The 27883-nt window shown below is 39.7% G+C and overlaps 1 protein-coding gene across 3 annotated transcripts in view; it reads left to right on the top strand.

Annotated features, from left to right (window-relative positions):
• Positions 1-27883, top strand: part of setd3 (SET domain containing 3, actin histidine methyltransferase) — a 55737-nt gene that overhangs the window by 16950 nt on the left and 10904 nt on the right. For all 3 annotated transcript variants that reach the window (XM_031280367.2, XM_035994797.1, XM_035994799.1), the window contains exons 3-10: positions 3590-3682; positions 3871-4019; positions 4599-4671; positions 6428-6684; positions 21803-21861; positions 23129-23243; positions 23361-23435; positions 25879-26045. In XM_031280367.2, the coding sequence (XP_031136227.1) occupies positions 3590-3682; positions 3871-4019; positions 4599-4671; positions 6428-6684; positions 21803-21861; positions 23129-23243; positions 23361-23435; positions 25879-26045 (988 nt within the window). The remainder of the gene's footprint in view (positions 1-3589; positions 3683-3870; positions 4020-4598; positions 4672-6427; positions 6685-21802; positions 21862-23128; positions 23244-23360; positions 23436-25878; positions 26046-27883) is intronic.

Raw genomic sequence — 27883 nt, 5'->3', positions numbered from 1 at the left:
GGATTTTGGGGATAAGTATAATTACATCTTGTTTTAAAGATGCTTGGAGTTCACCAGCGTTAATTGATTCTTGAAACATTTCAGGCAGGAAAAGAGATAGCTCTGTATTGAATGTTGTAAAGAACTCGCCTGTTAAAACCATCATTACGTGATGACTTATCTTTAAGATTTCTTATACAATCAGTTATTTCATGAAATCTCAATTCATCATCACATATCTCCATGAATTCCTCGTCAACTTTCCGATTTATTATTAGTTTCAATGTCTTGACAAATAAGGTAATTTGATTATTTAGTTTTAAGAATAAATTGTGTGTGGTTGATCTCAACAGTTAACAGCCAACATTTTCTGTATCCTGCTATATCAATATTAGACCTCCAAACTTTCCTTTGAAAATTGCGACCCCTGCTGATTGATCAGTACCAAAAGAGGATAAAACATCACTTCTCCATTGATTTTTCCAGAATAAAGTAACTTCTTAACAAGCATGGCTTTCCTGAATAAAACAAAAATCAGCACCTTTTCCTTGGCAGTAGAAAAATAAAGCCTTTATTTTTAGCAAATACCTAATACCCCTGGCATTGATTGAAAGTACTGAAACAGACATAAAAAGACAAAACAGTATTATGAACAGTAAATTAGTCCATATCTATGGGTTTCTTACATAAAGAAATTATGTAACCGGTCCATATTGCCACTTAACTAAGTCAGTGAAGTTTACTAGTATTGAAAAAAACAAAGATATTTCTTCATCAACACAAAATGACAGGAGATATGTTTCATGAAGTAGGCTCACGCCAATAAGTTGCAAACCACAACTACAACCAATACCGGAAAATAATTCACGAGTAATAATAAATCACCTCACTTAGGACTTTTCCAACAAGAGTGTAAATCAAGCATAGTCAAGTTCAGCCACTGATGCTCAAGGAGATAATAACTTTCCAAAGAACTACAACCTTTGGAAGGAAAAGCATCTACCCTTTTTGAACATGCTTAGTAAAAAAATAAAAACTAGAATAAAGGTCCATCAGATCATCTAAAACTAAAATATAGTCGGTGTCGTTCGCAATTTTATTAACACAAACATTTAGTGGCTCTGTCAATTTGTTGTATATATAAAGTTCATTGTTATTAGCGAAGTCCTCACGGTTTAATTTAACGGTAACACTTACTTAGTACTAAGGTAAGTATCTACATAAGAGTGACATGACAGTGTCATGACACAGTTGTGTCACCTACTAACCTACACCCTAACTCTAACTCTAACCCTAATCATAACTTCATGACAAAAACCGAATGACACTTACTAAAAGAAGCGTTATGTCATAAATGTTTATGACTTGTTTATAATGTTTGTGACATATTCATGTCACTCTTATGTAGATACCTTCAAGTAAAGTGTAACTAATTTCAGTCCTTCCAGAAAAATGTTTTTTTGTGATTGTTGCGGGCAAAAATCCTTGATTATGCGGCACGTTTCTTAAAAAATGCGATGGAATATGCGGGATATTTATGCAATTTTATGCGATGAAATTGCGGGAACTTGCAAAAACTGCAGTTTCATCATGGCTTCATCGCGGGGTTTGCAGCTTTTCGATGATGTTCACGTCGCGTAATTACGTCACTTCATAACGCCACTTCATAACGCCACTTCATAACGCCACATAACGCCACATCATAACGTTCCCATGGCAACAGGGGAAAATGGCTGCTCTTGTGTGAATTAAACGCAACATTTTTCAACTTTCTGCTAAGATATACGTGACTTTTTTGCAACGGAAATGCAATTTAAGCGGCGAAAGTGTGGCGTATTTGAAAAAATGCGACCCCGCATAAATATGCGGACTTTGGCTGATTATGCATTGAATTATGCGATCGCATAATCACATTTTTCTGGAGGGACTGCAATTTAACACCTTTAGTTCTTTACCATCAACAAAAGCTCTTGCTGAAGTATGCCTTCTTTCCCTCTTGCGTTGCTGTCTCCACTGCTGGCCAGAGCTGACTGCCAGCCTCTTTATCACATGCTGTTGAGTCCTTGAAGCGCAAACCTCTTCAAATATTGGCTCTCTTTCGCATGCCTCCATGTCAGGTCCCTCGTCGTTCATTCGGGCAAGCAGCAATCAACTTCGATAGCAGAGTTTGTGGCTGCTCTGTGCGTACGCTGCTTAGTTTTATACACACAGGTGCCATTCTTTCCCTCTGCCTATGTTTTGTGTCACACTCACAGCTGCCAGTACAACTCTTGATTGTTTTATTGGTGCACAAAGAGTAATATCTGTGCGTGTGAAATTATATAATTTGCTCTTGAGTATGTTTTATAGCCCTCTCGAGATATGACATGAACCTGACGCCATAAACGTTTCCCACCCATCTTCATTTCAGTTTTAAGAGAGTCAGCCTCATTCAAATGTGTCTCTTGAATCATTGCAACATCACAACCGGGAGACCTTAGCTGCATCAGGATTTTATACCCTTTCAGCTTATTTTGTTAACAGTCCAAGAAGTGAAGTTATTATTGCCCAGAGCCATTTTGTATTTAACCTTTATTCCATTTGATTACTAGAGATATAGACATGATTAAATCATGGATGAAAGAGAAGCATAATGTTCTAGCTTTAACAATATTCTTATTCAATTCAATTTCAATTCAATTACATTTTATTTATAGTATCAAATCATAAGAGTTATCTTGAGACACTTTACAGATAGAGTAGGTCTAGACCACACTCTATAGTTTACAAAGCCCCAACAATTGTAGTAATTCCCCCAAGAGCAAGCATTTAGTGCGACAGTGGAGAGGAAAAACTTCCTTTTAGGAAGAAACCTTGGACAGACCCAGGCTCTTGGTAGGCGGTGTCTGACGGTGCCGGTTGGGGATATGATGAACAGTGGCAATACTAGTCACAATAAAGATAATGTAACAGTGACTACAAATGGTAGTCGTAGTAGTTAATGTCATAGCAGGGCACAGCAAGGCGTTACAGGATGTAGCGTGGCACAGCAGAGCATAGCTGGACGAAGCAGGGTTCAGCAGGACGCAGCAGGACACTGCAGGGCACCGCAGAGCGTAGCAGGGTGTAGCAGGGAGTGCAGCAGGACCACGGTGACAGCTGCAACCAAGATCTTGGTGCCATCCTAATCCAAGGAAATATGCTGGGCTTATCAATGCAGCTGGAGAAGGGAGGAGAAAAGAAAAGGGAATGAATACATAACATTGTGACAAAAAAGACATTAAGCAAGACGACAAAAAGTACATTGTGATAGAAGTGGGTCCATCTCCATCCATCCGGCGTTCAGTCGCAAAAAAGTAATTCAACCATATGAAACGTCATAACCAGTTATCTTACCTTTAACCACATTTTGAAGTAGGCCAAAACCCCCATGGCAACAATAACAACAATCTTGCTCTTAAGGCCATTACACATTCCTGATAAGTATTTGTTGCTCTTTATGGTGTCATGGTTTAGACATGTTTTGTATGTTATTTTCAGGTTAACATGTCATAGTTAAGGTGTGTGTTTCTGTACGGTTAATTTAAAGTGATAAAGTTGAGGTGTTTATGGTCAGCATGTATTTCCCCAGAATGCAGCAGTGCAGCACCCTCTGCTGGTAAAGAGTGGGAGGAGTACGTCCAGATCAGAGGCTTAGTGGAGAAGATCTGCAAAAAACAGAAGGGTGAGTACGTGTGCATACACACAATATTTTTACCTTTTCAGATGAATAATTTAAAAAAAATGTAATTCCACAGTACTAAATACATTTTAAGCAATAAGCAATATTAGATTTTATGCCATTTAAAGTCAGGCATCAGTTTAATGGTGAAAATAAGATTTTCTTGTGTGTGTGTGTGTGTGTGTGTTCAGGTATGTCAATAGTGTTTGAGGGCAGCAGAGAGGACTACTTCCCAGACTTGATGTCCTGGGCTCAAGAAAACGGAGCTTCCTGTGATAGCTTCACAGTGGCCAACTTTGGAACAGAGGGCTATGGCCTGCGAGCCACCAGAGACATCAAGGTAAGCTCAAACCAATGGTAGTCATTTTTATTATTGAAGTTTCTCTAGTATGGTACTTAAACCACTCTATTGACTCCCAGTGCAATACAGAATCAACATAAAATGTTTACTTAAAGCAATAATAGTTTGTCTCCCCAGTACACAAGAATGGAGCTCCTGCCACCTGTTGTAACATATTGACAGAAGCTAAGCATGTTAGTGACATTATGTTGAGTATAGCCCAGTTCAGACCAAAGATTCACAGCGAGACAAGTTGAAACTTCTACTTGCAACGCCCTCGTCTGCAACGTTTTAAAACCTACCAGTTCACACCAACGCGACTAGATGAGATGGTGTATCATCTTCATAACAACGACTCTATGATTTCTGTTCTTACCTCCGACTTTATGTTGGCTGTTAAAACAGGTGACGTGCCTTGAATTCTAAAGCCATCCTCTAGTGACAAACTGAGTCGGCCATCAGCTAGCTTGAGTCGAGCTGAGACTGGCCAGTTCAGACCGCTGCAACTTTTTCATGCAACATTCTAAAACGATTTCCGCTCAACGCAAATCTTTTGTGTGTGTGTGTGTGTGTGTGTAGGCAGAGGAACTATTCCTGTGGATTCCCAGGAAGATGCTAATGACTGTGGAATCGGCCCAGAACTCTGTACTAGGTAAGGACTTCAGATAAGTACCGTATTGGCCCGAACATAAGACGACCCTGATTATAAGACAACCCCTTCTTTTTCCAAACTCATTTTTGGAAAAAGACTTTTTGAAGACCAAATATTGTTTGTTGTTTGGTCAACTCTGAGGGCAAGCACTGAGCGAGACTTGTCCTCCGCCGCAAACACAGCCCATCACGGCACATCATTCACCTGCACCAGCCGAGGCTGGCTTTAAACTCGGTGGCGGGTATGTTTAATTCTGTGGTGTAGCTCTTACTTGGATGAGTACTGGGAGTACTGGGACATGAATGCACACAAATAGAAAGAGAGAGGAGCTCAGTGTGTCAAAGGAAGTCCCCCGGCAGTCTAAAACTATAGCAGCATAACTAAGAGCTGGTGCAAGGCAAACCTGAGCCAGCCTACAAAGGTTGGTAGATGAATCCGACAACGAAGAGAAGCAGAGTTAAGGAGGGGGTGCTGTGTCTGTAGCTACACACCTTCCTCTGCCAGTCTAGGTGTACTCTGCCACTCCTCACACCCTAACTATAAGCTTTATCAAAGAGGAGAGTTTTAAGCTTACTCTTAAATGTGGAGACGGTGTCTGCCTCCTGAACCCAGACTGGGAGCTGGTTCCACAGGAGAGGAGTCTGATAGCTGAAGGCTCTGGCTCCCATTCTACTTTTGGAGACTCTGAGAACCACAAGTAACTCTGCATTTGGGGAGCGCAGTGCTCTAGTTTGGCAATAGGGTACTTAGTAGCTTTTTAAGATATGATGGTGCCTGACCATTGAGAGCTTTGTAGGTCAGGAGAAGGATTTTAAATTCAATCCTTCAAAGCCAATGCAGAGAAGTTAATACTGGAGAAATATGATCTCTTTTCTTAGTTCTTGTCAGAACACGCGCTGCAGCATTCTGGATCAACTGGAGAGTCGTAAGGCACTTGTTCGAGCAACCTGATAGTAAGGAATTACAATAGTCCAGGCTTGAAGTTACAAATACATGGACTAGTTTTTCTGCATTGTTTTGAGAGAGGATGTGCCTAATTGTGGCAGTGTTACACCAGTGAAAAAAGGCAGAAACGAAATCACCAAATCAATACCTAGGAGGTTGTTGCACGTCTAATCTCTTCTACCACTGATGTTCTGTGAGATTAGTAGAACATATCTTATTTTCAGTGTGTGCACATTTCAACCTATATGACTGCAGTAACACAACATTTTCATTTTCAGGAAATTTGCGGTTTTGAATCCAAAATAGGTCATCTAAGTGATCCGTGCATATCTCAAGAGTTTTGCTCGGTCTGGGTCCAGTGAACAAAGTAACGGGCCTATATGTCGCACGAAATAGCACACATGCGATACAGCTTTGCTCTACTTTGCTAGTACTACATTCATTTAAAGGTCATGAAAATTACGTTTTAAACTCCCCCTAACAGAGTTTGAATAATCTCAAATTACAGTGGACTTAGGCTATTTGATCATTTTATTAAATTGTGTGAGTAAATGCAAGATGGGTGGCAACATTTGTGATAATTTGGAACTAAGCTTTGCACTGACTTGACTGTTTTTTTTTTTTTTTAACTGATTACTTACTTTTGTAGAAGTAATAACATTTGTTCTAGGGTGAGTTTTTCCCTATACCCTTATGCTAAAATCGACAGTTAATCCACATTTTACTGCTGATATTGAAAAAATCTTCCCGGGAGGGGGAGCATCTTGTCACCTTTTTTATCCTGTAAGTGATTGTAACCTCTATGTCTCAGGTCCTCTGTACAGCCAGGACAGGATTCTACAGGCCATGGGCAATGTGACACTAGCCTTCCACCTGCTGTGTGAGCGGGCCAACCCTTCTTCATTCTGGCAGCCATACATCCGCAGTCTTCCTCAGGAGTACGACACACCGCTTTTCTACCAGCAGGATGAGGTGCAGGTGCTGCTGGGCACACAGGCAGTGCAGGATGTCCTGAGCCAGTACAAAAACACTGCACGCCAGTACGCTTACTTCTACAAACTGCTACAGGTGGGCAGATTCACTGAACACAGACACATACATACTGTGCATATACAGTACCAGTAAAAGGTTTGGACACACCATCTCATTCAGTGGTTTTTATGTCTATGTCGGTCAGCAGAGGCCCAGTCAGAAGTGATAGGATTATTAGGGCTCGAGCACCGACATCGTCAGTTGATTTTACATCTGATGGGGGTCTCGGGCTTGAGCGTGGCAAATTGGCTTAAAAAGCCAATTTCAAAAAAAGTAGCCCCTGCCATGAGATTTATCTGGATGTATAAAATTTGGTAGACATATGTATCATAACCGGACTCACAAAAAAGCTTGATATAGATATCATATCATCAAACGACGAGGTCGTGGCAAAGCTATACTCCTAACCCAGCAGGACGTCAGCTATATTAAAATGAGTGTGCAAATTTAGATGATTTTGATTATGGCTACTTTAACATACTCCTCCCACAGAATTTTTACCTGATCGACTTCAAAATTGGTCAGTACAATCCAAAGACCTTGCCAAAGCTAAATTGTGCTTTGTCCAACGGCGCAGTAACGCCACAGAACAGATAGTGGTTTGTAACTAGACCATACATTGTCCAATCTGCCACTATATATTTTTTTAGATTTACCTTAAAATTTACATTGTGTGGTTTAAAAATTATGTACAGCAACATTACTTATAAATAGTTTGTGTTCTCTAGTGCCACATAGTGGACACAGGAAGTTGTGCACAATTTGAAATATGTATTTTCCAACGCTATGCATTCCATGGAGAAAATGAAGTCTAACTCTTCCGATGGTCATGAAAATACACGGTCGCGTTGACTGGAAGCTGGCCATCCACCCCGACGTGCGCGGGGTGCAAGGGCCCGTTTATTGCTGCTTGCAACTTAAATTTTGTCTTTAAATTTGGCCTTAAACGCCGACGAAAATGCGTGAAAATTTGCACACACATCTGAACAAGTGAACATTTTTATATTTTATGGGTCTCGTGCTTGGGTGTAAACAAAAATGGCTCGATGGTGCCCCTTATACATTTCAAAGAAGTAGCCCCTGCAGTTCGTTTCACCTAGATGTATGAAAATTGGTAGGCATATGGATCATTACCAGACTTACTAAAAAGCCTCTTGGAGCCATAGCCTAAATGCAAAAGGAAGTCTGCCATTATTAAGAACTATTTTTAATTAATATGATACCGTTTTTTGCATGTGACTTCACATATGTGGTAAGGTGGTCTAGCATACTGGTGAGATGACGTTTGCACTTAGAAGGACCAAAGATAATTATGAAACATTGTAATTCTAATTTCAGCATTTTTATTTTGGCAAGTAAAGTAAATGGTAAATATAATCGCAGTGCATACAATTTGCATTATCACATTTTGTCTAACGAAAGACAGTCAGTCCCCTTAGCATTTAAATGTCTCTCCGTCTCTCCTGTGCGCAGTCCATCTTTCAGTTCAACAGTCAACACACATGCCATCTTATCATGCACATCCACACCAACCTATAGAAATAATACAATTTAGAAAAAAAAGTGTGATTAGTTTTGCTTTCATTTCTGATATTTTACACGTGAAAAGATGAATGCTGTGGGCTTACATACCTTAGTGTGATAAGTAGGGCTGCACGATTTGAAGAAAAAGTTATATTGTGATTGGGTTTTATAATATTACGATTACGATATAATGGTATAATGAGTCTACTTGCTTGATTATCAACGAAAATGCACAAAATACTAACATTTTGAAATGTGTATTCCTCAACTTAAACATAGAAAGTTAAACAAGCATAAAAATAAATAACTTAACAAAAAATGTGCAATACTTTTTTAAAATAACTTTATTTATCTATGTAGAGATGGCTTTGTGTTGTTTTTTTAAGTGCTGAGACAGGTTGGTAGTGTTGAGGTAGCAACGTTAGCAAGACAGATTTTGCACAATACCTGAAGCTGCGCATCATCTTAATATTCCCACACAGTGACATACTGTTCCTATTTGGGACTAAAGTTTCTGTCGAGCCTGAGGCCATTGTTAGGGCCAGTGTTAGCGTGCCAAGTTGATGCTTTCTGCTTTCTTCTTCTTCTTCTTCTTCTTCTTCTTCTTCTTCTTCTTCTTCTTTAATGGCGGATTGCAAACAACTTTTAGGTGCATACCGCCACCTACTGTACAGGAGTGTGTAACATAATGTAGTTGAACTCCAGCATTGAGAACATTGTTTGTGTACACAGTTTACTAAAAAAGAAAGGTTTTGAGTAACTCACATTAGCAGTTGTTGTTTACGCTATCCGCCATTTTCTCAGTCCAAAATAGGCAATCTCCGAATACGAATGAATGGACTCCATAGGAGGAAATGTCATTTTTATATGAGGCTCCTTTTTCAACTACAAGGTCAATGTTGTTTTTCACTAACGACAAAACAACAAATTATCCGTCCATTTTTATGGAACTAAGCTTTTGGAGCTTTCCATCTTTACTCTCCTCCCTCGACTATTTCTGACTGGCTCGATAGACGGCGACCGGAAAAACAACAGCTACAGTGAGTTGTTAAAACCTTTCTTTTTAGTAAACTCTGGGTACACAAACAATGTTCTCAATGCTTGAGTTCATGTGTAGAGCCCCTGGTGATACTTGGAGAAAAGTCTCATGTTGTGTCAAGCCTTCTTAGTGTTTTAAAAATAGTGATTCTGATGCGATCATAGTAGTGCCCCTAGCACTCCCATTCAAAAGGCCATTTGACCGAAAAACGAAAATACGGTAAATCTTAAAAGTGGCGCTTCCATCCTAAATATGCTTTTAAACGAAAGTCTGACTCGGGTACATTCACAAAAAGACCCTAGGTTGCATTTTGGCGAGAGTTACGCTTTAAATCAAAATAAGTAGATCAGGCAGAGTTGAACTTGCAGATAGTCTGTTCTATTGTCATTGTTGTACTATGAATTATGGTCACTGATATATTTCCTATATATTTACATATCAATATTAGCAGTACCCTTTTTATTCAGTTTGTCAACTTTTCTAAAGATCTGAGTTTTTAGTCCAGTGTAATGTGCCAACTAATGGAATAAGATATAAAGACAGTAGTATATAGTGAGTATAGTAGTGTATGAAATATTGGTTACCAGGCCCAGACAACAGATAGTGGGATAGTAATCTCAAAATATGCTAGTCCCATTAATAATCTGATGCATGGTGAAATGACAGCTCAGCTTTGATCAGAACTCACCATAGTCCTCTAAAGTCCTCTCATATCAAAGAAGCCTAGAATAATTCATCATATTTGTCAGGTGTTTGTTTTAATTAGATGATGAACAGACAGTGGAATAACAAGGTAAGATAGACATGATATCTGTATTTGGCTGAATCTTTTCTTTTAAACACAAATTTAAAGGGATATCTCTGATAGTGTGTTTGATTATTTTATTGCCCTTGTCAATTACATACATATTATTATTTTTTTACATACAAGGGGTAACTAAAGACCAATGCTTTGGTTACTCCCTTTTTGAAAATCATGCCATTTCAGTGGACTCCACTAGGTGGCAGTGTTGTGTTCTAAATGATTTAATGTCACTGACATAAAGAGGTGGAGGAGCTTTAGTTACTGACCCATTACTCTTGGTTTAAAAGGTTATTGATGTTGATTGTAGTGTTAATCCACATTGTCTGGATACTGTGGAGACTCTGTGACACATTGTCTGAATGCTGCTCATTTTCTTAGTGTTGTGGTCCTGTCACAACCTAATGCTAGATTTGTGCTAGCGCTCCCCTCGAACCATGCAGCCGCAGTACTCCACCTCAGATCTTAATAATTTGAATAACTGTGGAAGGAATGCATTGATATTCTCAAAAAAAAAAATACTTTGCAGAGTTCATCCTTTACACAGATGCCATGGCAGTGTGTTTACAAGCCCACCTTATCTCCAATGACCTGTTCAAACCATTTCAATCCAGTTTCCGCTCACAGGCCAGCACAGTAACGGCCCTCCTCAAAGTCACCAATGAACTCCTCCTCTCCTGAGACTTTTATGCTACCTTTATGCTACACAAGAAAAACAAAACAAATGCAGTAGTGCATTCCTGTAGTGCATTTTCTGAATGTGCATAGATGTGTCAACAGCTGCAACAAAAACACTGTTGAATTCTTTGAACAGATAATATGGTCGGCATCTTGACATTAAAAACTCTACTTCAGGGAAACATTGTCCATTAACTTTGACTAAGTTAGACACATCATTGATGTAAACATTTTTCCCTTAATCAAACCAGTATACAGGCTTACAAGTACTCGGGATGGGAAAGAGAATTTGGTTTGTATTTATCTGTTCATTATCATATGTATTAGTCCATTATTAGTTTTCTCTGTTATGCAGGCTCTATGCGCAGCACAAAAATATTGAGGTGTTTTAGAGGAAGTTTTTCAAGTGTCCCACTGAATCTAGACAGAGCCCTGGAGAATTCAATCCAGTCAGCTTTAGAGTGACTTAGCCCACATGGGTAACTGCTTTTACTGTTTGTGTACAGTGACACTTGTAGCTAATTTGTACAATGATACAATCGCGTTATGAATACAAACTGTTGTCAAGTTTAATGTTTTCTATTTTGTAATACATTTTCTATTGATCAGAAAATTGTCAGTGATGTTGAATTGAGTTGTGTAACAGACTTCCTCCACAGTTCGGCATGCATGTGATTGGAGCACTCAACGCCAAATCTGAGCAAATCTGGCTGTGCCATAGGAAAACAATGGCAGAGAGGTTTTTACCGCAGATCTTGTATGTGGTTTTTATGTACAGGGCGCAGCAGAGAGACGTCGCCTCTGCAGCTTGTTTAGTTAACAGGGATAGCAATGCTGATTAAGCGGTCGCAACTGTGGTTAGACTTTTCAAAAAACCTGCTGTGAATATACTCTAACGTTAGTCGCACTCCTAAATCCATTTTACAGTTACCACACATCTAGTCGCAAATGCGAGTAAAACGCTCTGAAATAACATTCTTTGGTATATCATCCAAAGTCCTAAATAAACTCCAGAAATCTGCTGCTCATCTGCTCACCCATTCACGCTTCTGTAACCACATCACCCCTGTTCTCCAGAACTTTCACTGACTACCTGTCCCACAACAGATAACATGTATAGTCCTTCTACTTCCTCAACAAGCTTTCCATAACCAGACACCGTCTTATGTCACGACCTGCTCCAACCCCACACTTGTTCCCACAGCCTCCTCTCATTTGATGCCAACCTCCTGTCTCCTCCACTCAGGAACAAGCGCCAGACCTGGGGTGACAGAGCCCCTCCCTCTCTTCCCAAAACCACATTCGCTACTGCAAAAATCTGTCCATGTTTAAATCAAAAGGCAAAACTCACATTTTTAGAGCTGCTTTTAATGTTTGATTGTGTGTGGATTTATTAGGGGTCCAAGCCCGAGTCTGTAAGAACAGGCAATAGCAAAGCTATGCCGTTCATACAGCAGGGCTGTAGAACCCTATTGTTTTTCTACTGATTAATCATCAGACATTATTTTTTTCCATTATTCTTCCCCGCCTGTGTGTAAGTGTAAAAAAAAAAAAAAACAGTTTACATCAGGGGTCATCCACTACATTTTTCCAAGGGCCAGAATTTTTCTAAGCAGACACTCTGGAGGCCGGACTTTCAAATAAAGAAAATGAAATGAATTTATACCAAATATGCCTATTCTTTTTTTTTTTTTTTTTTATTTTGTCTGTTTTGGTCTTATAATACCTCCATAGTTTTACCGCTCCAGCAGAGAGTTTGGTTTGTTCAGCCAGCCGTTAAGTTTAGAAGAATTTGTCCAAATTTCAAGATTCCTGGCAAACTAAGATAAACATGCACTATTTGCAGATTGAAATATCGCTTTCAACATGTTTATGCCTGTCTATACAGGTGAGTGCATTGATAAGTATTGACTTTTTACTCACAAAGGTTTTATTGTAGCCTACTTACAGTAATTCTTATATACAGTCTATGGCAGCCACTGACCAAGCGGGAGTGAGAACGGGTCAAATTCATTTTCTAGTTTCTGATATGAAGACGAGACGTGTGTGTGACTCGAACATCTCACATTTACCAGCAAAATATACAGCGAAAGACCGTGCAAAACATTTCAGACCATCCTGCCAACATGTAGACATTTTAACATCAATGTACGCTGTAACCTTTTTTCACTCGGAAGTCAGCGGCTGCCGTTTCAATCTGTCGGCTCTCTGCAGCGGGCGGGGCTGCTCCGTTTCCCCCGCGACTGATGCGCGCACACACACACACACGCACAGACACACAGACAGACAAATTCAACTCTTTTCTCTCACTTTTTCAATCCAAAATCAACACCATTCATAGGCACCGATACCGTGCAATTAAACACTGCAGTTGGTGCTAAGTGGAGCGTCTGTTATAGTGTGATTGGTTATGTTGGTGGCACGATTCATAATTTCCCACGAAGCACCCATGGAGGAAAACATAAATCGGCGCCTATGACGCCATTTGCAACAACTTGACCACCTCCCCTGCTCCTTCAACCACCACACCTGCCTCCACCCTACAATCACTCTCTCATTTCTCTCTGCTATCCCCTGCGGTCAGGGGGGTTAAGAAGTTTGTTTGTTGTAGAGAATTCTTAAAGGTAGTCTGCATATGCATGGAGGTGAAGTGTTGACCGCTACGTTTGCAACGGCGACGTACCGCAGACGTCGTGCCTTGTGCCTCTCAATATTTAGCGACGTTTGCCTCCCCGCCGCTGGGCTTCGGGTTCGGCTTTCGCGTGCTCCCCCGGGCGTCGGGGGCGACTGGCGTGGGTGGCTTGGGCCCCGTCATAAATGCTTGCAGTTCTAGTTTCCTTTTATAACACTGTAAAGTGGTTCTGAGTGTTTTTTTTAAGGGGCCGTGGTTTCATCTAAAGTAGATTGATCTTTGATACATCTTCTTACATACACACACACACACACACACACACACACACTCTTACTCTCTCACCTCCTCATAGAGCCCCTCGCTCTGCCCCCACCTCCCTCCTCCTCAGATGACCGGGCTGGAAATTTAGCTTGTCACATTGGCTTTGAATTGAATTGACCTGAATGTACCTTCCTCAAAAGCCCTTCTCGCTCTATTTCTCTATTTCTACCCCCCATCTCCACCTCCCTGTCCTCTGTCTGTCCAGTGTGTTGGATGTATGATCAGCCACACAGACCGATATATGCTGATGTATACAGACAGGCAAAACCACTACTGACATGTCCCCAAACAGAGATGTGTTCTTGCATGTAAACATTTCCCAACCTACAGTATATTACCATATGGGTTGCACGTTATCACCTGTATTTCAGGTCTTTAGTGTTATCATTTAAGTTTTCTACCAGAAAATACACTACCTGGCTACGACTGTGCAGTGATGTCTATGTGGATGTGACCCAGCGCCATTGCTGATGTACATCCTCAGTTTTCTATCAGATCTATAGCCTACTGTTATATACGGTAGAACACGAAATGTTTTACTTCGCTACTACATATACTAAACATGGAACGATGATCGAACCAAGATAATGATATAACAGAGTAAATGTTATAAATAGAGCATACATTCTCATTTAGGCATTTGGTTAGTATTGTAAGGCAGGGGCGCATTGAGGTGGTTCGCCTGTTACTCCCGTTATTTTCCTTTTCCAAATAGGTGAGAAACATCAGGAGAAATGCCAGGAGTTCAATTTACATTAAAACAAAATGATGACTGTGTTAACTGCATACTAAATTAATCAAAGAACACTAGGCCACATTGCCTCCTAATATGACTGGTTGCAATGCGGACAAACAATATAGCATTTAAAATAATAATAATATATTTAATATATAAAAGGAATTAATATAATAGTAATATTTAATTAATTAAATAATTATAATACTGATCCCTTCTTCTGGCGTGGCAGCAATATGCTTCTGTAAGTTTGACATCTGTATTCATTCCAAACTTAATGCCATCTCTCTCATTTTCCAGAAGTGGGTTAGAGATTAGGTTGAATAGTTGAATGAAAATGTTGCCCCTTCCATGATGTTTAGGCCAGATCTTGATGTTTTCACGTTTTGTTAGTGACTCCGCTCTCACACCACTCTCCCAAAAAACTCAAGACTAGATCAATCACAGAAACTTTAACCTCACTGAAGATCACTAAATGTTAATTGCACAACTAATCAAGACGGAAAATAAATTACAGACATTTATTGGACTCAGAGGGTGTATTATCCTTAAATGAAAGGAAAGGACGTTAGTCACGGAGCTATCGACAACTTCAGCAAAGTTTTAATTGTTGACTGATACTGTACATTAAGTACTGCCAAGGTTTTTTGCGACCAAGAACGTACTAGACAGGGCATTTTACAGTGTAAAAATAAGCTTGTCACTACACTAATCAATTTTATCTGTCACATGAAATTGAACCAGGTCCAATTCCAGTGGATGTCATCGTATCAGCTCCTTCAACTTGTGCATGATTCATCATAAAGCAAAATGTGAGTAGGGTTTGGTATCGAGAACCGGTTCCAAAATTCCACTTCCAAAGGAATCATTAAAAAAAAAAGTAAAACGGTTCTGCTTATCGGTTCCTAAACAACTAGCCTAAACAGTGCAGCCGCCGTCTTTCTCTCGCTTTTGCTCAAAACCCCAACTACACACTCACTCAACCCAGTCGTAAGTTTTTCTCCAAGACGCAATGAATGTTCTTTTACATTTTAAATCATGTTGTTTATACTAATCGCTAGGGCTGAACGATTAATTGCATTTGCAATAATATTGCGATATGTTAAAAATGCAATTTCCTAATCGCAAAGGCTGCGATTTGGTCACGTGATTCGTGAGAGCAAATTAGTCTGCGCTCTGTAGAGAAAGCATCAACTTAGCACGCTAACGCTACGGCGTACCTTAAGCAGATTTCTGTCATTCAAACAACTCTGAGTTGTAGTTTAAAACTCTTAAAGCCATTTTATAAAATGAAGGGTTTTATTCGGGCTCGAGTCCATACATGCAGTTAATGGATACAGGCACACAGAACTCAAGGCTCGGTTAGCAACGATTAGCTCTGATTAGCGGTTAGCTCCAGTTAGCTAGCTCCGTTATAAAGATATGGAGTGGAGGAGACTGCCGCAGGGAGGGGTAACAACCAGACTGTTAAATGACGTTCTGGGAGCTTTCACAGCAGCGTGGCCACGTTGTTTCAACGGTTTTATTAGTACAGTTAATCCCACGACAAGACCAGCAGCAGCATGCTACTACTAACGTAACGATAGCCTCTCTCTCTCTGAGTGCAACGTTGATGAACGTTGTCATGCACGCAGCACGCAACTTCATGAGGGGAGGGAGGGGCTGGAAGCAGCTCCTCTGTGTGTGCTGTAAAAAAAAAAAAATACACCATTGTATATACTGTATATACTATATTTTTACTTGTTTAACTGTCTGGTAAAGTTCAAAGACAGTGTTTAAAATGTGCAATCCACATGTTTACATGTTTATTACAGTAAATAATAATTAAACAATCTAAATACTACTAAGTGTGCTAAATCTTTGTTTTTATATTTCTGCAATCTGCACTTTAGTTTGTGTGATTTGTTTCTGACTTTCATATGAATGTTTACACCAGGCTTGGTCAGTGCTCAATACACTACTGTGACTGAAGTAGTTAAATAAAAGATGTCATTCATATAAATTCATGCATCATCTCATTTCATCATCACATACAGGCCTGGCCTCCAGCTGTTTAATCTATCTAATCTTGTGTTGTTCATACTATACAATGATGTATTGCTTGTCTTTGTTGAATAATACAGAAGACAAAGAGCTTAAAAAAGAATTGCATATTAAATCGCAATCACAATATTTTTGAAAAAAATCGCAATTAGATTATTTTCAAAAATCGTTCAGCCCTACTAACCGCCATTTCATCTATGAAGTAAACAAGCCTGCCTGTCTTCGTGCGGCATGCTGACAGAAAGAGTTAAATCCTTCCTTCCTTAAAGTCACCAGTGTCAACACTTTTTTGGCACAGGTACCTTCTTTCCGATCTCAACAGGGAGAAAATGATTCTCTTAGTCATTTTCTTGCAATGCCTTGTCTAAGTATCCTTTAGGCAGGGTAGGGCACTGTCTATTGTGTGTTCAGCCAAATTACCCACTCTTTGCAGAGCCTTTCCGTCCTGTTCAGTGCTGTTTCCGTACCAGGCAGTGATGTTCCCTGTCAGGATGCTGTCAATAATGCAGGAGTAGAAATTTCTCAGTATTTGAAAGGGGTTCCCGGAATTTCCTCAGGCATCTAAGTGAAATCTAAGTCTCTGCCTTGCCTTTCTCACCAGTCAGTATGTAGCTTCTGGTGTTCACATGCTTGACAGCCCTCCTGACATCATGCTCAGAAAGTGAGTTGGGTGTGAGAGGTGCACCTACCCATCCATTAACCTCTGCTGCAGCTGTTTTTGCTTGTTGGCTGCCTATGGCCTCAAAGCGAGCATAAAATGTGTTCAGCTTACTTGCTATAGACGCATCAGCACTTGACAAGGAGGAGGGGGTGGGCTTGTAAACTGTCAAAGTTCTTAGACCTTGCCACATGCTTTTGGAATTGCCCTCCTTGCCGCCCTGCACTGCATGTGTTTATGCCATCCCGGATTATTCTGGTAATCCATGGTTTCTGGTTGTGGAATGATTTAACTATAGTTTTGGGAATGGTTGCTTTTGTTGTTTTACAAATTAAATCTACCACAGACTCATTGAACTATTGAAGTCATCAGTAGTGTCCTGGAACATGCTCCAGATGTGTAGTGCAGACTGTAGGGCTGCCTCTGATTGGCTTGACCATTTCCTGACCTGATGGAGGCATGCACCATAGTTTGTTAACTTAGTTTGACCTCAGCAAGATGGCCGCATGGTCGCTACTACTGAATGCGGGTCGCGATTCCGCTCTATAACTGTCTAAATGGCATTTATCATTGATCCAGAGTGTTTATTCCTTTTGTGGCACAGTCAGTATATTGATTGAGACAGGCATAACCTGCTGAAGGTTAGCCTGATTTAGGTCTCTAGCGACAATGAACGCAGCGACGGGACTATCAGTTGGGAGCAGTTCAGGATCCGAGCAAGGGCCCTGGAAGTGGGGGTGTAGGAAATAGGGAAGGGGCCATTTGCCATTACATTTCTGGGTGTGATATAGGACCACAAAATCAACTGGAAACCTCATATAAGATATGTGAAAGAAGTGATTTACTCCCAAGTAGTCCTGCATTGCCAGACCTATCTCAACAGTTCTGCGGAGGAAGGTCTTGTTAGTCCACACAACATTCCTGGATAGAAAAAAACGTGCTCTGGTTTACTTGCATGGGAATTAAAATGGCTGTTAAGTGTGTGACAAGAATTTTACTCAATAAAAATGAGAAATACAATTCTATTGTCGGTTCTAGCTCGGAGGATGTTTTCCAAATCAACTGGAGTTTAGAATGCCAACACAAAGAAAGAGGAAGGTGAGGGACATCCAGCCGAAAAATGAGGGACATCCGGCAGAACCTCTGGCGCCACCGGAATCCCTATCCCGTAAATCAAACGTAACGAACTCCCGAATAACGTACAAAAATGTTTTCAGACAGAGCGGGCTGAGGGGACATGAGCCTGGACCTGAGTGCACTTGATCCAAAAGTCCAGTATGTTTGATCAGTGTGAACATTGTGTACAGTACCCAAATCCATTTGAAAAGGTGGTCTCAAGTAAGGTTGTACTCTGACAGCAAACAGCTATAGGCGATCGGAGCGGAGTAGAAAACCTGCAGAACATTGTGCACGGCTGACTTGTGTGCTTACAGATCCTTTTCATCTCATCTGGTTCTTGTCATTTTAGAATAAATTCTAATTTGGAACCGGGTTTCAGTTCCCAACCTTATACAAAACTCAACAAAATATCTATAGTATAGGTATTCATAGGGACCACCTGACATCACAGTGCTTTGTCGCCGCCATTTTTGTGTCCAGTCACAACTACAAGACTCATATCTATGTACGAGATGGATACGTGAAACACACATGTACAGTATACCTGGCATGTGCTGTGCTGTTGGCTATAGTAACATTCGTAAAAGAAACCCCAGACTTCAATTTTATTCCCTTCCAAAGGATAAAGTTTGTCTGCAAACTCGCAGCAACAGAGACAATTTCTGGTCCCTGTGTAGTCAGCCAGCCAACTAGCCAACTAAAGCTAACATTAGCTTTTAGGGATCGTAGGATTTCCCAAACTGAATAAATACTGCACATATAAACACAACTGCCTGCTAGCTCAATCATGTTGTAAGATATCTTAAAAATAAATAAATACTTATTTTTTAAATGGATATATTTAGCTACTATACGTCCACGAACTTCAGGCATCAGAGACGATTTCTGGTCCCTGTTAAACGTTAGTCAGCCAGTCAATTGAGCTACCGTTAGCTTTAGGGCTGAACGATAATTCGTTCTCAAATCGAAATTGCAATTTGAAAGAATGCGACAAGCTAAACGTGAAGACCGCAATTAATCGAATGTGCACTATTAAGTTGAATGTTTGGTGTAACATTTCGTTTAACATTTTCTATTCCTCTTTTTATTATATTGACTGTTTTTCAAGATAAATGCTGAACAATGTTCCATATCACAGATTACTTTATTTAACTATATCGTAGAAGGTGCAATATGTAGATGCTGCTATTGAACTGAGGCATATCAGAAATTGCAGTTCACAGGAAAGTACTGATATTTTTAATTGGAATTGTTTTTTTATTATAATTTTAGCTTTTGTGTTAAATGTTCTGTTTGATTGTTCAATGTTCCATGCTGAATAAAAGAAAAACACTTATTGCTGGCAATTTATATATATGTTCTCATCCTAGCATAAGAATATAAAGTAATTTTGATGGTGTCTCATGTTGAAATGATCCATGACATGTTTTATCTGTTACACAGTGAATATTAAACTTTAGCTAAACTAAAAACAAAAATCACAAATCGAATCGTAATCGCAGTATTTGGCTGAAAAATTGCAATCAGATGTTTTCCCCAAATCGTTCAGCCCTAGTTAGCTTTGTAGAGATTTTGGGATGTCCCAAACGGAGTAAATACCACACATATAAACACAAAACTGCTTTGCTTGCTCAATCTTGTTACAACTACGATATCTGCTGAAAAAAATTGTTTTTCCATCGACAGATTCAGCTCCTGTAAGTCTGTGGAATTCACATTCAGCAGCTATTTTTAGCAGAGCATAGAGAGCTGATGTGATCAAGTTAATTTTAGAGCAAGGTTTACTTGGGTATGAAACATTACTAATGTGAAAGCTGAGGGGGGAGTGATGTTATATTAGTTTATATGAATTCTCAAAATCTCAATTGTTATCATACAGCGCAATTCATTTGCATAATTTTTTCTATAGTTATTTAATTGAAATTAACATGTTATTTTGACAACCCTGATTATTGTATCAATAAGGCTTAATTGGTTCACAGGGACGAATTCACGAGCTACTAGCAGTATGTAAAGTTTTTTATATATATAAATTGAATTATTGATTGATGATTAGCTATAAATTTACCAGCTGCAACATTAAAGCAATAAACACATAATGAATCCATAATTATCATCTAATCATATATTATTATGCAATAAAATGTATTTCTTCGTCAAAAAGAGACTTTTTCTGTTGTATTCTAATCTCAAAGAGCTCTAAAAGGCTTTAAAATCACTATATATATATATATTATTATTATTATTATTATGGTTTTGAAAAAAGGCATTTTTCCTTATTTATGGTTAAAAAGGGATGAGCGAAATAGAAAATAAAAATGCTTTGATTTTCTATTACTATTTCATATAACAAAAAATAAAATCACTAGAAAACATGAACGAGAAAAGGCCTGTTTTTTCATATTCTGAGACCGGATGTTGTCATTTACATGGCAACAGTTCTCATAAGTATAATAAAGCCTTCACAAATCTTAAAGTGTGTTTCAGACATCCTTAATGCTTTATCTAAAATGTTTAACATGCTTTTACAACAGTAAGGAGTTAAAAAAAACAGGATCAGTCGCTCACCAATGTATGTTATTTTTACCTCAACTGCCGAATAGGACGCTGCAAATCGGAAGCTAACTTCAACGTTAGGTTTCCTTTAAGATTCCCCTTCACTGCCGAATGCAAGTTCAGCATCGTCTCGGGGAGTGCCATAGAGCTTGAGTTATTTTCAGCACAAAATCTCCTCACATTTCTTGCAGAAAATCCTCTTGCGCCCCCACTTTCCTGTGATATGCGCACAGAGATTTCTGCAGATGACGGGCCTTGTTTCGTCATGTCTAAAATCGCATCAGAGTGGGGTTCCAAAACCATTTAAGCCTGGGCTAAAGCCACACTGTTACACTGGCAATTATACATATTGCAAACTCCGAAATGTTTTGAATATTTTTTATGTATTTTGCTCATCCCTTTTGACCATAAAAAGGAAAAAACACCTTGTTTTTAAGAGGTTTTGCCACCTCTCTTGTACTCTTTCTTAACCTGCTTTCCTTTTTACGTCTACTTTTCTATCTCTTTACTTAGTTCTCACTCTTTTCCCCCTCTCTGTTTCCCTCCGTCTCCTCCCTTTCTTCATTATGCATTCCAATGAACTCCTCTCTCATCCTCTCTCTCTCTCTCTCTCTCTCTCTCTCTCTCTCTCTCTCTCCTGTTTAAGCTCAGGACTATTTGCAAATGGCTCTGGTAGGTGGTGGCTGTGGCTTTAAATGGAGAAACCGGCGGCATTGACAGACTCATACTCCCCAACACACACACAGAAACACACACCCCGTTTCAGGCCTAAATTGATGAGGCAGATTTATGACGGCTGCTGGCCACAACAAATTAAGTTGACAGTGATGTATGTGAGGGGGCGAGTGTCACACTGCACTAACGGACCACCCACACACACATACACGCCTGCCCCAGTGGCGTCTACTCCTAGTCCTTCTTGTTAGGCTTCCCTGTCAGGCAGCCCCTCTCCAGCATACCTGCATAATGAAATTCCTCATTCTGATTTGTGTTTTTTTCTTCTCTCTCCCTTTTTCTATTCGACCACCTTCTTCCCTCCATCCCAGACTCATCCTGCTGCAAGCAAGCTGCTCCTGAAGGACAGCTTCACATTTGAGGACTACAGGTCTGTGTGTGTGTCTGTGTGTGTGTGTGTGTGTGTGTGTGTGTGTGTGTGTGTGTGTGTGTGTGTGTGTGTGTGTGTGTACAAACATTCTTAGGTAAAACCATCCATGTTTCAGCACTGCAATAGTAACCCTAGTACTTTCTTACAACTGGTTGCCAATACACCAGATGTTATTATCAATGAGGAGTCCAGTGAGGTGCATATTTTGGAGGTAGGTTGTACCTTTGATTCCAGCATGGAGGAGGCTTTCTACACCAAGGTAGTTAATTACCAACCACTCCTAAACACCATCTCAGAGCGAGGCTATAGGTGCAGACTACTCGTTTTCATATTTGGTAGCCAAGGACACACACACAGGTTGGTAGTAAGAGGGCTGCAACAACTTGGGATGTACATGCGTGCGTGCGTGCATAATGGGCCATATCATCTCCTACATTTTTATGTATGTCGTTCCTATAAGAATATCTCCCTTAGAATATTTCTGGTTTATTTTAACTTAGGTCTTTTTTTCCTAGGTTTGGCCATCATTCCTATTGGTAATAATAACATTGCACTCAATTGCACAAATCGTCAGCTCACTTAGTGAGTGAAATGTTTACCATAACTTATGTAGATAATGGCCAAAACTATAAAACATAGTACCCAAGTAGTAATAAACCGGAATTGACTCTTCACCAAGTCCTGCACCTCAAACTCAGAATGGCCAATCATAGCATAGCATTGGACAACTATATCACTGCTCCATAGACTGTCATGCAATCGTTTTAGATTTTCTTCATTTTCAGGATGGTTTTGTGGATTTTAAGTGGTTAAATGTTGTGCCTCGGCCATAGTGATACTTGTTACCCGGAGAGGTTTGGAAGAAGATCTGGTGATCTGTTTTTTTTAACTGGTTGTGACACTGAAAATGTGCAAAGTTTCAGCTTAATTTCATTGTCTTTTTCTATCTTGATCGTCAGATGTGGTAGTTCACTTTTACAACGTGATCTGTAGGCTTTAGCTTCTATCTTTATCTTTTTAAAATAATGTTAGATAATTAGTAATATAATATTTCTTAAGGGAATGGCAAAGGACAATTCTTTTTGTTCGTCCTCCACTCTCCTTTTCATCCTCCTTCCTTCTCTCCATCCTCACTGAAGCAAGGCTTCTCTCTGTTTGGCAATACCAATGTTAGAGTCCATGAACTTCCTTTTCCTTTATGAAGAAAGAGCTGCCTGTAAATAAACTTCACTGTAACAGGCAGTGATTGGTTGATCGTATGTGACAGGTGGGCAGTGTCCTCGGTGATGACCCGCCAGAACCAGATCCCTACTGAGGACGGCAGCCGGATTATTCTGGCCCTCATCCCCGTTTGGGACATGTGCAACCACACAAATGGACTGGTAAAGTATTTTTGTCACACTCACACACACCTAAAAACATTGTTATTTGATTAACATTGAAATGTTTTTATTGAGTGCTGGTAAAGGTTGAATTAGTAGGTTGTTGTTGATCTGCAGATCACCACTGGCTACAACCTGGAGGATGATCGCTGTGAATGTGTGGCACTGCAGGACTACAAGGAGAATGAACAGGTGAAGACGCTATTACTACTCATACATATATTATTACTACTACATACTCTACATATTATTTATTGTCTGGCTTGCTTCTCTCTGTCTGCACACACACACACACACACACACACACACACACACACACCTCTTATCAATGCTATTAATGTTGGCAGCAAAGTAAAAGATGGAGAGACAGGTAAAAGTAGGCAGGTGAGAGAAACGACAGGAACGAATATGATTGGCATCAGGTCGACAGTGAGGGGATCTGACTTTCAGTGTTGGACCAGTGGAGGAATTTCCTTCCCTCTTGTCATGTTTTATTTTTTGGGCTTTATTTTAATAAAATAGCTGAAGAGGAAAGGAGGGAGAGAGAGAGAGAGAGAGGGGACGACATGCAGCAAAGGGGCGCAGGTTGGACTTGAACTCAGGCCACTGCGTTAAAGTGCCCATATTATGAAAAAATATTTTTTTCTGGGATTTGGAGTTATTTTGTGTCTCTGGTGCTTCCACACACATACAAACTTTGAAAAAAATCCATCCATGCTGTTTAGAGTGAGATACGGTTTCTGAATGTGTCCTGCCTTCAGTCTCCGGGTGAGCTGGTCAAAATCTGCACGGCTTTCTACGTAACTAGCCGAGACGAGGGGCCTAGGCGGCTAACCGTTAGCATGCTAGCGCTAGCATGCTAGCTCATTCTCAATGGCAAAACACTGCTACAACACACACAAATTCACCCTAATCTACAAAATAAATTGTATAGAACTACTTACATGTCCCTGTTCTGCAGGTATTCCACACAAAGTTGGAAGTGTGCCCTCATTTAGAAGAAGTCTCCCGGCTAATCCTGCCTTGTACAGGCCGAAGTTGCAGAAACAGCTAGCTAACTCATGTAATCCTTACCTAGCTACTGAGCATGTGCAACTGACAACAAAGATCTTACAGAAGTTGAGAGGTCTCACTCTGTAGCTAAAACAGAGACCTGAACACAGGGTGAAAAGAGGAGCTGCAGCAATATGCAGTACAACAAAAATATGGTGTTTTTTGAAAAATAACCCATGTAAACCTATTCTGATACAATCTCAAATTACAATTATGAACCTGAAAATGAGCATAATATGGCCACTTTAAGGACTCAACCAGGGGATCCAGGGCGCCCCTCTTGTCTTATCCGTCCTCTAAAAGGACAAACTTTAAAAATTAGACAGTGTCGTGTCAGTCTTATGCACACCCATTCAAATAAATTTTCTTTTCTGCTTCACTACATATATTACAGTATATTTGACAGTTACAATTTCCCATTAATATGGTCCTTATATTCCTGGAACCATGGCTGTAGCCAAAATTCAATTAAAAAATTCATTACTCAAAGTCCCTACCACCCAAATTTAAGTCTCTGAAATTATTTGTACTAGTGCATAAAAAAAGAAACACTGGTGAAATTAACTCAGGAAGTATTAATTCCCAAATAGGCGTATTAGTCTCTTGCTTTGACATAACCATCGTGGTTACAAAGAGTATAAAACAGAGACCTGTGACAGGTTCATAGTACTTTGGTAGTATACTATTGTGGCTCACATAATGACAGAAATGAAAGGACCTCCTGGCTGAATTTCTTTTTTAATTATTGCTGCAGGCCGCACTTCGCTGCTGCTTTGAGTGTTTTTGGCAGAACCCACTGTAGACAACATGCTCAACTCTGCAGAGCTTCAGAACTTTGTATCAGATTTCATAGATCTTTCCAGTAGTCTTTTCTAGGAAATTGAGGGTCAGGGTCAACGTCAACCCTTCCACCTCAGCGTGTGTTTTCAGGTGTTGGGGAGTACTACTGCATATGTGAAAAATCTCCAGAGGGAGCTGTGTGAAGTCTGATAAATGTTTCTGAGTGATGTCACTTGAGTCAGTCACTGGTTGGGGCTGAAGACTACAAGTTTGAAAAAAAAAAAACCTAGGGGGTGTGGAGTTAGAAAGAAGTGAGCTTACCAGACCTCTGTAGCATGCTCCTCATCTTTGCTGCAGGCTAGAGGCTACATTAGCTGCTTCTAGCATAACCCATCGGAATCTCTGACCAAACTGTCGGCAATCAAGTTGCAATTGAGGGTCATGTAAGTGCCAGGTTTGGACAAAGAAGAACAATGTGTGGAATAAAAAAAAGGGTTTTATCTCTGATTCTGCTGCATCAATTTGAATCCTTTTTTAAAAAACTGTCCATTTGTTATAGGTGTGACATAAATCAGTGTACTCCTTTAATAAAAACTAAAGCATGTGTTTTTAAAACAAAAAATTGATGACAATATAAATCATGCTTAGCCAGCACACGTAGTGACTGTGCCATAAGCCTGTAAAGAAAAGAAATGAAAACTAAGCAAAGACTGTATGATTCAAAGGATCTTCAATAAAATAAACTGCCATCAATACAGGTGATGATAATGGTGTTGATGCTGACGATATATTCTCCCTGTAGATCTACATCTTCTATGGCACAAGATCCAATGCTGAGTTTGTGATCCACAGCGGCTTCTTCTTCCAAGACAACGCCCACGACCGAGTGAAGATCAAGCTAGGCGTCAGTAAGAGCGAACGCCTCTACGCCATGAAGGCTGAGGTGCTGGCTCGAGCCGGCATTCCAGCGTATGTCCAATTCCTCTTTTTCTCACAACAGGGTGTCTAGGACAAACACTCCTCTTTCTTTCTACTTATCTACAAGTACAGTGTCTGCTCTCATTAGTAACTAATTCTGCAAACTCTGCTTGAAGCGTTACTCTAAAGCTTTTAATATGGGTCAAGGAGAGCTTCAGGCTCATGGCTAACTACATGCACCTTTCATATAGCCACAGTGCACTTTTGTCTTCCTATAATAGATATTTTAACCAATTAGGCCCCCCTTTGGCATAATTGAAACACATAAAATAAATGTTGCAGCAGGTTTCTTTTTCTTTTTTTTCTCCCCCACCCCACCAAGTATCAATTTACCATCCGCCCTAACACTTTCATCACCAAGAAGCTTAATCATTTTATCATTAGCCCCTTAATTGTATGCAGCATTCTCTTCTCTGCATTTTTAATCAGACGCCTTATAATCTCTTATTGATGACAGTCTAAATCTCAACAGTGGAAATTAAATGAAACGATCCCCGTTGTTGCAGTGGTGCTCTATTAAACTGACAGATATGCTTGGAGATCATTTTCAAAGGAAACGGCAACAGATTCAGGGTCGGGCCTCGTTGAGATTTTGAGCAGCTGCTATCATCGTACTCGTAAAAAGAGTGCGATGATGATTTCTTAGTTTCTAAGTTTTTTTCAACTTAGAAATCACTCCTTCTGTCTCTACTTCATTTCTGTCTGAAAAGTGGTCACATTTGTGTATTCATTTGCAAATCTGTAATTAGCTCGTCTTCCTAAGTCTACAACAAAAAGTGTTCACTTTCCTGAGCTGGATGCTCAATTGCTGAAGCAGTGGACAGAGGGATAATTTAATAGGAGTGGGGAGGCAGCTCTAATGCGTTTGTGCGATGTAATAATGTCGACCCTGTGCTACCGATCACCACATCGATCACTTTGGTGAAATAGGGGGGAAATATTGTCCTCTTCCAAATTACCTCAGTATGTAATGTTATGATGGGGAATGGATTTTTCTGAGTCCTGGATCACACTTGTTTCATATATTTTCTGTCACACCGGTGACTTTCACAATCACAAGAAATACTTCAAAGAGCAACATTAATATTATTGTTGTTTAGAGACACAAGAAAGAGAAGAGTTTCATTTGATAGAATCAGTTCAAAAAATCCAGTTAAACATTTTTGTTAGTTGCTATTCGGAATTGGGTTTCAGAATAGCAACTAACAAAAATGTTTAACTGGATTTTTTATTTGTGCTTATTTGTGTGTAAAAGCTCCACATTTCAGATTTGTAGTTGTTTGCTTCTTTTTTTATAGATCTCTTTACCCCAATGCAAAACACAAATGAATACCTTCAGTATACAGTTGTTATTGTATAGTATTTTATATATATATATATATATCTTCGTCCATCTCATTTCAAACAGATAATTAAAAGAAATAGTTCACCATTTTGAGAAATACGCTTATTTTGCTTTTTTCTAAGAGCTGGATGAGTATGGAGGATATATTTATTCATAATTCAAATTGAAAGTCCAAAGAGAAAACGAAGCGAGATCAAATTAAAAATATTATTATTTTACTACGCTACTAGGAAAAATCATGCCATAATTGAATTTAAAAAAGAAAAAGGAAACTTTTCCATTTCGATTTAACATTTGGCTTTTCGAAATGGAAAAGCCAAAGTTTAAATCCAAATGGAAAAGCCAAATGTTAAATCCAAATGGAAAAGCCAAATGTTAAATCCACTTAAATCCACCAAGCCAGGCTAGCTGTTTTCCACTGTGCCCAGTCTTTAAGCTAACATAGGCTAACCATGTCCTGACTCCAGTTCTGTACTGAACACAG

Source organism: Sander lucioperca, chromosome 18 (assembly GCF_008315115.2).
Source record: "Sander lucioperca isolate FBNREF2018 chromosome 18, SLUC_FBN_1.2, whole genome shotgun sequence".
Taxonomy (NCBI): Eukaryota; Metazoa; Chordata; class Actinopteri; order Perciformes; family Percidae; genus Sander; species Sander lucioperca.
The sequence above is the reverse complement of the archived record's forward strand: the minus strand, read 5'-3'. Positions and strand labels throughout refer to the sequence as shown.